The sequence below is a fragment of the Phocoena phocoena genome, chromosome 1, assembly GCF_963924675.1.
Source record: "Phocoena phocoena chromosome 1, mPhoPho1.1, whole genome shotgun sequence".
NCBI classification, from domain to species: Eukaryota; Metazoa; Chordata; class Mammalia; order Artiodactyla; family Phocoenidae; genus Phocoena; species Phocoena phocoena.
This window is the reverse complement of record NC_089219.1, coordinates 145,944,611-145,957,142: the sequence shown is the minus strand read 5'-3', so window position 1 is coordinate 145,957,142 and position 12,532 is coordinate 145,944,611. Positions and strand designations below refer to the sequence as shown.

Sequence of the window (12,532 nt, the reverse complement as noted above, 5' to 3'; positions counted from 1 at the left end):
AGGAAATAAGATACAGATAATATGATGTAACTTGGCTCTTTTAGTCATGATAAATTATACACAGGGCATGGAATACTTCCCCTCTGCAGTTTAGATGTCTATATAAAACATTTTCTGCCATTAAGATATTATTTAATATTCTCTGACAAAATGGAAAGCACACATCAAGTACACAGTGGTTGTCTGCAGGAAAAGTACCATGCAGTCATTTGAGTTTTGACATGAACTACCCATTTTTTTTTCATGAAATTCCATAATTATTCAGAGTCGGCTATTTGCAGATATTTTCTAAAAAGATGAATAAAGAAAGCTTGTAACTTTAAGGAAAGTAACTGGGAAAATATTTTGCCAATCTCTGCTTCTAAGCAAAAATTAGCATTTCAGAAAACTTTTATCTGTCACCATGAGCTTGACAGCTTAATATTCACAGACCTTCCTGATGAGATCAGTGGTGATAGTAACAAATGTGATCCTTTGATATTTTACAATGAAAAAGGTCAACATTTGGAAGACCTGCATAACACAGTGAACCAATATTTTCCAGAAGACCAATATCTAAGTTATAAAACCATACACGGGTAAGAGAGGCCAATGGCTTTCAATGTAACAGTACATATTCACTGGTGGTTTTAGAGTTCACAGGGCAATTAACCTTTAAGAACCAACACTTTCTAGTTCTGGTATAGTATCAAAGAAACATACATAATTACCTATAAAGCCTTTAAAAACACTCCTCTCTTTTCCAACTATATATCTGTGTGAGGCTGGATTTTTTTCACATATTTTAACCAAAATAACATTGCAACAGAAACAGTGAACACAGAATCAGATATGAGAATCCAGCCAGACATTAAAGAGATTTGTAAAAATGTAAAACAACGCCACTCTTCCCACAAAATTGATTTTTGTTTTCGAAAATAATTATTTTCATAAAGATATTTTTATGTTAACATATTAAGAATTTGTTACTTTTTTTTTTTTTTTTTTTTTTGCGGTACGCGGGCCTCTCACTGTCGTGGCCTCTCCCGTTGTGGAGCACAGGCTCCGTACATGCAGGCTCAGCGGCCATGGCTCACGGGCCTAGCCGCTCTGCGGCATGTGGGATCTTCCCAGACCGGGGCACAAACCCGTGTCCCCTGCATCGGCAGGCAGACGCTCAACCACTGTGCCACCAGGAAAGCCCCAGAATTTGTTACTTTTTAAATGAACTAATAAATATTTTAAAAATTTAGGCATTTTCATTCTAATACAGTAACTATCAGTTGATATAATAATCCATATAAACAAAAAAATCTCTTTGAGGACTTCAATAATGTTTGAAGAGTGTAAAGGGATTCTGATACCAAATAGTTTCAAAACTACTGCTCTGATATCAGCCTCACATTTGATAAGAAAAAGTAAGTTGCAAATGTCTTTCAGGTATAAGGCAAAAGGTGTTATTAGGTATGCATAGATGACCTGTTCACATTTCAGAGTGCTCTTGTACTTGTTATTCCTTCTGCTTGGAGTATCCTTCCTCTAGATTGCTGCCTCTTCTTCAGCACCCAGTTTCAGCTCAAATGTCACCTACTCAGTGAGGCCTTCCCTGATCACTCTACCTAAGCAGCTCACTCAGGTCATCATCACAATGACAACACTGCTCTATTTTTCCATAACATTAATGAGCAGCTGAAACTATTTTGTGTTTACATCACAACAGGTCATTCATCTTTTCTACTTCTGTATTCCTGGTGCTTGGAATAGAGTCTGGACATGATGGATATTCACTAAGTATTTCTTCACTAACTATAAAATAACTTTAAAAAAAATAGTATCTTTTTTTTTTTAATTTTTTGGCTGCGTTGGGTCTTTGCTGCTGTGCTCGAGCTTTCTCTAGTTGCAGCGAGTGGGGTCCACTCTTTGTTGCAGTGCGTGGGCTCCTCACTGCGGTGGCTTCTCTTGCTGTGGAGCACAGGCTCTAGGAGTGCGGGCTTCAGTAGTCCTGGTGTGCGGACTCAGTAGTTGTGGCTCGTGGGCTCTAGAGCGCAGGCTCAATAGTTGTGGTGCATGGTCTCAGTTGCTCCGCGGCATGTGGGATCTTCCTAGACCAAGGCTCGAACACGTGTCCCTTGCGTTGGCAGGCGGTCTCCCAACCACTGCACCACCAGGGAAGTCCCACTAACCATATAATAACTTTGATAACAACTCAAAGTTTAAAAGTCTGTTACACTCCTCTAGGGTCAATAAACTGCAAGTTAGAAGCCTGCAGTTTTCTTTTTTTTTGGTCTAATAATATTTTTTTAAATTCTTAATTTAAAGCATTAAGAATATGTTAAGAATATATAGTCTTGTATGGTGAAATAAACAGAATAATCCCATTCTCCAGCTTCTTCCCACCACCCCCCACCCCCAAATTCCGATGTCACACCATTGGTCATACACTCCTGCACTGTTACCACCTACCGGTACCAAGGGGCTACTCCTTTTAGATGGTGAGTGCACCCTTCGGTTCACCACAGTCACCACGTGAAGTCACTTCTCTCATTGACAATGCCTCCCTGGTCCCTGAAGGCATTTGGGTTTGCAACTCCTGCTCTGGGACTAGCTCTTAAAAATTATAACCTTTTTCAGAACAAGTCACATGTGGTTGTGGTAGCAGACAGGTGGAAACAGGATTAAATAAATTCTTAAGGTCTTTTTTGGCCAGTTTCTCAAATTTGTTTAAGATCCAAAATTGATGGAGATACTAACATAAAAATCCATCAGTATTGGTTGAGATATTTGATCTCAAGCCAGGTCATCACTTCTGGGGGAAGAGGTAAATGCTAATCTGAAAAAGACGTATTTGCTTATTCACACTGGTACATCTAGATAGGTCCTTCAGACTTTCCTATTGCACTAATTTGGTATTTTTAAACATCACAAATCACAAGTATACCATATTGAAGCCTGGTATGTGAAAAACTGCTTCTACATAAACTGTTAAATGTTTACTGGTCATCGATAAGAAAAAAATGCCAACTTTCAAAAGCACAAATAGGAACTGTCTTTACTCAGATTATTTCTCTTCCTCAATTATTGCCACAGCTACTACTTTCGATCAGTGAATTAAAGACTATATGCTTTCTATTCTTTAGTCTCCTTTTCCAATGAGTAATCCTGGAATTCTGAAGGCTTCATAAGAGCAGCTGAAGAGAAGAATGTGCATGTATTAATGAAATATAAAGGAAGACTGTTGGTGATTAACTCTTTCAAGTCTTATCCAAATTTAGCAGAGGCTCTTAATGTAAATGCTACTTTTTATTTAAAAAAATTCATTAGTCATCTGATTATAAAACCAAAACTTGCTCCTAGCAGGACATACAGAAATTTGTAAAAAAGAAAACAAAAATAAGATAACCATCTTACCAACCAGAGGCAATACTTCGATATATATCCTTCTAGTCTTTTTTCTATTCCATAAATATAAATACTTGTTTTTTAAATAAATCTATAATATCATATAACCTATTATGTAACCTATTTCCATTGGAATTTAAGTTGTTACTAATTTTTTTGGTTTCTATAACCCTATAACTAGCATCCTTGTAAGTAAATATCAGTACACATTGCTGACTCCTTAGGATAAGTTCTTATAGGTGGATTTTCTAGCTCAAAGGAATGTACATGTTTGAAGCAAAATACATATTACCAAAATGTCCTCCAGAAAGCAATGCTACTTCTCCATCAGTCACTAAAGGGAATAATATATATTTTTTAGAGAGGATAATCAAGCAAGTCAAACACAGTAATAAAACTATGGTCAACATTTCATCAAAAACACACACACACACACACACACACACACACACACACATAGATATACTGTTTTGTAAGATAGTAGACTATGACATCCCAAAGAAATTAAAATTGGTTTCAACTCAAGTTACTGTCTCTGTCAAACCGTGCACAGTTCTACTGCCAAAAAGCTAAACTTGAGAAGACAGTAAGAAAGCAGCAATTTACTATTAGGACTGTATGTCTGGGGAAGGCTGTTCAGTAGACAAAGCTTCTGCTCCCCAGTGAAGCCTTCCCCAACTACTCTAATCCCATGCTGATCCTGTCCTTCTGGAAACTCTAATTTCATTTACAGTTAATGCCAACATCTGTACTTAACTTTTCTGTTTTATGGATTTAAGTCCTGTTTTCCCAACATGTCGGAAACCCTCTTGGAAAATACACCTTGCAATTTACATTTTTCTGTATCCCTTAGTGTTTTACATACACAGATGAATTATTCCTTCAAAACCTCTTCCTGGGAAGCCAAATTATAAAAGGCCTACGCTTACTTTGACTGTGCAGAGAAGTTAGCAGCAGCAAAAACAGCGGCTTCAACTTCTACGTTATCATGTGAATCCAGACTCTGACGAATACTATGATGAGCATTCTTCCTCTCAGGAATTATTGATGCCAGACTTCCCAACATCCTGCACAGAGAAACCCAAGAAGAATGGAAATACAATAAGCTCAAGGTCAGAAAAGGAAGAAACAGGCAAAGCTAAATTACCAAAACTAAAGTTTACAGGTCATTCCATAAATCTCAGGTTAATAAAGTATCAATTTTAGAAGTCAAGCAGTGACTCAAATTCTAAACACTTTTCCATACTTCAATATGTCAGAAAAACTAACATGGCTTATTTAACACAAGCAAAACTTTTAAGAATCACCTTGAAGTACATGCCAAGTACCAAAGAGAGCCCAGTAAAAGAAACTTTTAAATTATTAAAGCATCAAAATATCAATTTTCCAGTGTTGTATAAAGAAGTCCATTTTAGCAAAGCATTACGAGTTCAATACTTTTGTCATTAAGCAGATCCGCAAAGTAAAAAGTAAGACTTCCCAGTCTTTTTCTCAACATCAGTGATTACTTGTATCATGATTTTCAAATCTCTCCTCAGTATCAAGAGAAGAGAGGAGAATGCTCCCTGGGGCTCATATCAGAATTGAGGAAGGAAGAGTTTAGGAAAGTGAGTTTCAAACAATCCAAAAATTATGCATATAATTTCATAGATGATAGACCTAAAATGAGGATATTGGTTCAAGCTGGATATAAGGCTTACAAAATGAAATTCTAACAAAACTTAAAAAAAAATTGTTTTAATGCCAAGAAAGAAAAGAAAAGGCTGAAGAAACTAATATGGTTATATCTGGCGTTCTCCAAGGAGTCCAAATATAAATTATCATATACAAAAACAAGCACATAACCAAGGATGAATACAGAAAACTGACATGAAACAGTAGAACAAGGTCAGGAAGGTAAAAGTTCAAAATAAGCCGAGGCTAAGCCACATTTACTAAGTAGAGTTATCAGATCAGAACATCCACCCACAAAGAGAAATATTTCAAACGTAAGTTACCAAAACAGTAATAATAGATGGTTAGCTGCAAGGCATTTACAGATTAGGATGGTTACCATATTTTCTCAGTGACTGTTAGTAGAAAAAATAAAAAAAAATTCTTAATATTCAAAATGATAAAAGTAAATATATTGCCTTTTGGGGATATATAATCACAACTCAAACAATCTTGTGGTGACTCATTAGCATAACAGAGTATACCGGAGTGTGATGGCTCTTGCTACAGGATCATTACTATGAATCACAGAGAAAATCCTCTTCACAAATTCATCCACATTTAGAATCTTCTCCAAATGCTTCTCACTTTGTTGAGTAACTTTAAGAACACATAGCCTCAGGAAATTGTTTCTATGAAAAACCACAGATAAAATAAATTAGACCACTTTATAAAGTAATATTTAATTAGGAATCAAAGCAACACTAATGATATTAATAAATTTTAGCAATAGGCCAATGTTTTTCAATCTTAATATTCTCTGTCTTACCACTGAAAGAGTTAAAGTCTGTACAGTCATCCTGTGATATCCATGGTGGGGAGGGGGACTGGTTCCAGACTACCTCCTGCCATACCAAAACCCTTGGAGACTCGAATCCCTTATACAAAATGGCATAGTATTTGCACATCCTCCCACACACTTTTAAATCATCTCTAGATTATTTACAATACCTAATATAATATAAATGCTATATAAATCAATGTAAATACAATGTAAATAGTTGCCAATGTGTGGCAAATTCAAGTTTTGCTTTTTGGAACTTTCTGGAATTTTTTTTCCAAATACTTTTGACCCATGGTTGGTAGAACCCATGGATGCAGAATGCTTAGTTGCAGAGGGCCAACTGTACATGAGATGCGTACTAAGCATAAGCAGTTAGCAAAGCCTGCAGTCCTACTGCAAGGCACCAAAACAGTAGTAACAGAAAGAGAAGCCCTGGACCCCAAACTCAATCTCCTCAGTCATATTATAACCAAGGAGATGGTCATCTTCCTCTCAAGCTAATTCTACAACATCATTTCTCCAAGTCTGATCTGGTGTGTGTATAAGCACGTGAATGCATGGAGAAGGGCGGAAAGAAGTGGGAGAGGGAATGGCAGAGGGAAAAAAATAGGTGTATATTCAGTGCTTACTTACATGTTTCAGGCACTTCACAGTGACCCATAATCTCATGTAACATGTAATTTCACGTTATAAAATAAACTGTTAAATCAGAAACTTCTCCAAACTATCTGCACAAAGCCACAGATATTTCCGAAATATACAATAATATATTAAGGTTGTCTTAATTTTGAATTATCCTGTCCCCCAAAGAAATAAGTACTCTCTGACTTATATCCTTCACTTTTGCTTAAAATGCCATTAAATTTCACACCAAAATTTGTTGCAAATTGCCATGTGCATCCATTAAAATGGTAATGAACCATGTGGAAGTCCTAAAAGCCAAAAAGAATACAGACCACAATATAAAATAAAGAAATATGAACAATGTGCTTTAGGACAACAAGGCCTTAAAAAGACTTACCCAACTCTGAAAACATCAGCTAACTTTAGGAAAGCAGAATTGATGAGAATGGGGAATGGATACTTCTGAAAGAGCCTGGGAAAGCGGACAACTGCTTCACACTGTTCACCAAGCTTGCCAGATCTTAGACCTATGAAGAGCATAAAAAGGGAAGAACAGTTTACAAATTTGTGGCTACAATAAGGCAAAAATAGCAAATATCAACACAGTATTAGAGTAAAATTATTTACACAGTAAAGTAATAATCATTCTTAACAATTAAGTAAAGTACAATTGTAACTCATTATCTTTTCAAAAATAAAAATGGCATATGAAATAGTAATTTGGTAAAGTGTCACTTTTAGATATAGAATAATGAAAAAGAAACTATTTTTTTAAAAAGATTGAGTTGATAAAATATTTGGGGCCATAAGTAAACCTCAACAAATTTAAAAGGACTGAAATCATACTATGTATGTTCTCTGATCATAATGGAATTAAATTAAAAATCAGTAAGAGAAAAATATTTTAAAATTCCCAAATATTTGGAAATTAAGCAACACACTTATAAATAATCAATAAGATGAATCACTGAAAGAAGTGAAAGGGTGAAAGAAGAAATCAGAAGGGAAATTTTAAAAAAGAAAAGAAAAAAAGAAACTCAATCCTTAATTTGCACCATATACAAAAATTAACTCAAAATGAACCATAGACCTAAATGTAAGACCTAAAATTATAAATTATATAGAAGAAAATACAGAGGAAATCTGTATAAGCTTAGGTTAAGCAAAGAATTCTTACATAAAAAAAAGTGGAGTTTTTAGATTAAAAACATCATAAAATTAATAAGTGATAAGTTAAACTCTATCAAAATTTAAAACTTCTGCTCTTCAGCTTCCCTGGTGGCCCTAGTGGCACAGTGGTTAGGAATCCGCCTGCCAATGCAGGGGACACGGGTTCGAGCCCTGGTCCGGGAAGATCCCACATGCTGCGGAACAACTAAGCCCGCGTGCCACAACTACTGAGCCTGAGCTCTAGAGCCCGCAAGCCACAACTGCTGGGCCCGTGTGCCACAACTACTAAAGCCTGCGCACCTACAGCCCATGCTCCACAACAAGAGAAGCCACCGCAATGAGAAGCCCGCAAACCGCAATGAACAGTAGCCCCCACTTGCTGCAACTAGAGAAAGCCCATGCACAGGAACAAAGACCCAATGCAGCCAAAAATAAATAAATTAATTAATTAATTTATTAAAACAAAAAACTTCTCTTCAAAATATACTGTTAAGAGAATAAAAAAACAAGCCACATATGGAAGAAAATATTTATAGAAATTTATATTTAAAGAACTTTATCCATAGTCCTTATATCTCACTTTTTTTTTTTTTTTTGCAGTACGCGGCCTCTCACTGTTGTGGCCTCTCCCGTTGCAGAGCACAGGCTCCGGACGCGTAGGCTCAGCGGCCATGGCTCACGGGCCCAGCTGCTCCACGGCATGTGGGATCTTCCTGGACCAGGGCACGAACCTGTGTCCCCTGCATCGGCAGGCAGACTCTCAAGCACTGCGCCACCAGGGAAGCCCAGTTCTTATATCTCAATAAAAAGAAAACTTAATATTTTTAAATGGGCAATATTTGAAGAGAAATTTCACTAAAGAGGAAATAAGGACGGCAAACATAAGCACATGAGCAGATGCTCATCACTGTTAGTCATCCATGAAATGTAAATTAAAAACCACAGTAAGACACCACTAGAATGGCAAAGAAGACCGACAATACCAAGTGCCAAGAGGATATGGAGCAACTAAAACTCTCATACATTGCTGGTGGAAATGCAAAACTATACAGTTCTTTGGAAAACAGTTTGGTCATTTCTTATCAAGGTAAATATACACTTATTATACACTCAGCAATCTTACTTCCAAATATTTACCTAAGTGAATTGAAAACATCTGTCCATACAAAGATCTGTATGCAAATGTTCACAGCAGCTTAATTCGTAATAGCCCCAAACTGGAAACAATCCAACCAAGTCTATCAACTGGTGAATGAATAAACAAACTGTGGTCCATACAATGGACTCATACTCAGCAATAAAAAGAAACCGATTACTGATACAACAACATGGGTGGATCTCAAAATCATTATGCTAAGTGAAAGAAGTCAGTCCCAAAAGACTACTGTATATGACATTCTGGAAAAGGCAAAACTATGGGAATAGAAAGCAGAAAGTGGTTGCCAGAAGCTAAAGAAAGAGAACTGACCACAAAGGGGCACAGGGCAAGTTCTGGGGGTGAAAGAATTGTTCTAGGTAGTGGTTTCATGACTGCATACATTTGGTGGATTTTATTATATACAAATTATACCTCAATGAAATCTGATTTTTTTTTTCCCCCACGCCTCCCACAGCTTGTGCAATCTTATTTCCCCAAACAGGGGTTGAACCTGGGCCCTCAGCAGTGAAAGCGCCGGGTCCTAACCACTGGACCGTCAGGGAATTCCCTCAATGAATCTGATTTTTTTAAAAAATCCAACAAATAAAAGGAGTTAATATTCAATCCTTAAAAAAATTCATTAAGAATGAGTATCTTGATATGGAATTAACAGTATCACCTTCAAATATTTTTCTTTTAGTATTTTGCCATTTACAAAATGCTGATTATATCTGCACAAGAATAAGTGCCCTAGAACATCTCTGTTCAGTAAAGTTTGTTCACTGTTAAAAAATGACAAAGGAAATGTTTGTCTGAGGTGTAAAACAAGGAATGTCACTTGCCATTCAGTTCTACAAAGATTAAGTCGCTGACCTACAGCACACCCTGAAAGGAATTTAGGACAAAGAACAAGATGAGGCACTCTGTGCTCTAGGGAAAACAGGCAAAACAGGCCCTTAGATAGTTACATTTCAGGAAAAAAAAAAATTTTATGAACCCAGATTCTTGCATCTTCCCACACTTAGAAAAGCACTAAAATCATTAACTGAGATATCTGTTCCTTAGACTAGCAGTAACCTTCTACCGAGACATATGTTGGATTGCACATACTCCTTAGCCAAAATCACATGTATACTGACCTCTCCCTCTGCCTCTTCAGAGCAGTTCCTCAGAGCTATCTGGAAGGCTGTCTCCAAGGCTATAGTCCTCAGTAAGACACTGAATAAAACTCAAATCACAGCTCTTATATTGTGTGGTTTTCCCCCAGTTGACAGAGGGCTCTTTACTGGTTGCCACTTTGTTCCAATACATAAGACAACCACAAAGTAAATCTGCACATGCAATTTCTACAACTTACTAATGAGTTAAGTTCTAGGTACACTCATGTTAGTTATTTGGTACTTGGAAAATATTTCCTCATAGGAAAAAATATAGCACTATCAGTACTCATAGTACTCCATAATCTAATAACCACTTACAATAAAAGTTCCTCTGGGAAAATTAATTCAAAATTAACTCTAATTTCTAACTGAGATATTTAGAACATACCCCTTCTTTGTCTGCTCCCTTCTCCCTACACCCCTCACCCACCAACTTCCATACACACAAGAACTGTCAATAGAAGATGTAGGAGTCTTCTTCCCACTAAATGCACAGTACCAACAGAGACACTGTAGGTTACTGGCAATGGCTCCTGTATCCTTGAAAAAGGGGTCAAGGGACACACAGATAGGGCACTGAAGGACACAAGGGAAGGGGAGAAAAAGAAAGGCAAGTGTGAGGATGGAGGTGTGAGAACAGAGAAGGAAGAGATGTGTGCTTATGTACGTGTGCTGGGGGAAGGGAACCCACAGTAATTGGACTTGTTTCCTTCTCTTCTCTCTCTCAAGAGTTGAGTGATACAAAGGATAGTAAAGTTCTGCTTGTAATAAATTAACCTTGGTTGGAATGAAAAAGGTAAAGTAGGAAGTGCTCTACATACAGGGAGTCTCCTCAACAGAATATGATCCACTTTACCTTCCCTTTAAAAACAGAACCACAGACCAAATCATTTACTTAAACATGCTGATTTAAAATGTACCAAAGATAATTTTGCATCTGGTCAAAGAAAGGTTTTGATTTCTCTAGTGTGGTCAAATTTTATTTCTTTAAGATAAAGTAGACCCTCATTCCCATAACAGAGCCATCAGGGTACATGAGCTAAAGAATAGTAAATGTCTCGCTTATTTTCTGATATGAGTTTTATGAGAGAGGAAATGAAAAGCTAGGCTGGCTCAGAAGGTCAGAAGCTAGGGTACAAGAGAAGAGAGAAGTGCATTAAGGCCTGCAATGCAGCAACAATCCTAGGCTGGGGCAGTATGGTACCCAGCTTGCTTGCTCTAGGCCAATTCCAACTCCAGTATAAGCCAAGCACCTGAAAATAGCAGCTCAGCACAAGCAGATCTTATTCTTAGAGGAGTTTAAGAGGTTATTCACTGTACTTCTGTTGCTAGCTACAACAAATCTGAGGAAAAATACCCTGATCAGAAGACCAATGATCATAAGAATGCCACCGTAAGACCCACTGTGAAAGGATGTGATTGCTGTTTCTACATTTTACTTTTTATTCTCCCACCAAAGCAACAGAGATCTCTTCCTTTTCAGTGCCTGGAGTTAAACAATGCTCAACTTAGTTGCAACATGCAGGCAGACTAGGAAGAACTAAAATAAGTTGTCCATAAATTGCTTATTCAGTCAAAATCCATTTGGCAGCAATGAAATTCATTATTCTAAACGTATTTCTCATTTAAAATGTGCAGAACATTTTGCTACGCTAGTGGTTTATCAGGTCTGATTCTGCATCAGAAACATTTGTGAAATTTTTCAAAAATGTCTATGCTCGGGTTCCTCTCCAACCTACCAAATCTCTACGGGGGGCCCACGCATCTAGTTAGCTGTTTTGCGAAGGTAGGCGAGTAGATCCTCAAGCTATCCTCTGCCACTTAATCTTATTTGACTGAAAACTAGTAGGCTGCTGAATCTGGCCCTAAGAGTAACTTTATGATACAATGTTTTCAAAGGTTTTGAATTCATTGTCAAATATTAAAAATGAAATGAGATTCCACATAAAACCCAGGATTTCTGGGGTTTGGGGTTTTTTTTGAAAATTGAAAGATCTGAAATGTCACTAAAGAAGATGGGAGAATCCTGACTAAAGAAACATTGTAGTATTGCAGGTCTGTGTTGAAGGCCAGTTTGGGTTTGTGTCATTTCTGATAAAAGCCACATACCAAGTTGTATGACTTTCTCCAGCAATTTTTGGCTGCCTTTGGGCACACATGACTAAAATAGAACCTTGGATGAGAATTTAAAGTACTGGTAAGAAACTTAATGAAATTAATGAAATGAGGGACCGTAAAATCTAAGCTGGATAAAGAAGTAAAAACACAAAGGGATTGAGAGGTAAGGGAAGTAGAGAGGTAAGTATACTGAGGTCTGAATGAAATAAAGAATGGTTAAAGTAGCAGTTAATCATGATGATGATCATGCATATTAAGTGCTTACTCTGTGCCAGATACTCTAGTAAGCATTTTACATGTATTAAGCTCTCACTATACTCACAGAAGTTAGGTATTATTCAATAATTCCCATTTTAAAGATGAGGACACAGGTAAAGAATAGTTAAGCGACTTGCCTAAGAAACAACGGCTAATAAATGGCAGAGATGGAATTCAAATCCTGGCAAT

At 37.0% G+C, this 12,532-nt stretch overlaps 1 protein-coding gene across 4 annotated transcripts in view; it reads right to left on the bottom strand.

Annotated features, from left to right (window-relative positions):
• Positions 1-12,532, bottom strand: part of INTS7 (integrator complex subunit 7) — a 92,666-nt gene that overhangs the window by 74,085 nt on the left and 6,049 nt on the right. For 3 of the 4 annotated variants that reach the window (XM_065872459.1, XM_065872474.1, XM_065872467.1), the window contains exons 2-4: positions 6,897-7,026; positions 5,577-5,723; positions 4,308-4,445 (exon numbers count right to left, since the gene is read on the bottom strand). In XM_065872459.1, coding sequence (XP_065728531.1) covers positions 4,308-4,445; positions 5,577-5,723; positions 6,897-7,026 — 415 coding nt within the window. The remainder of the gene's footprint in view (positions 1-4,307; positions 4,446-5,576; positions 5,724-6,896; positions 7,027-12,532) is intronic. The other variant, XM_065872481.1, reaches the window with a different exon arrangement.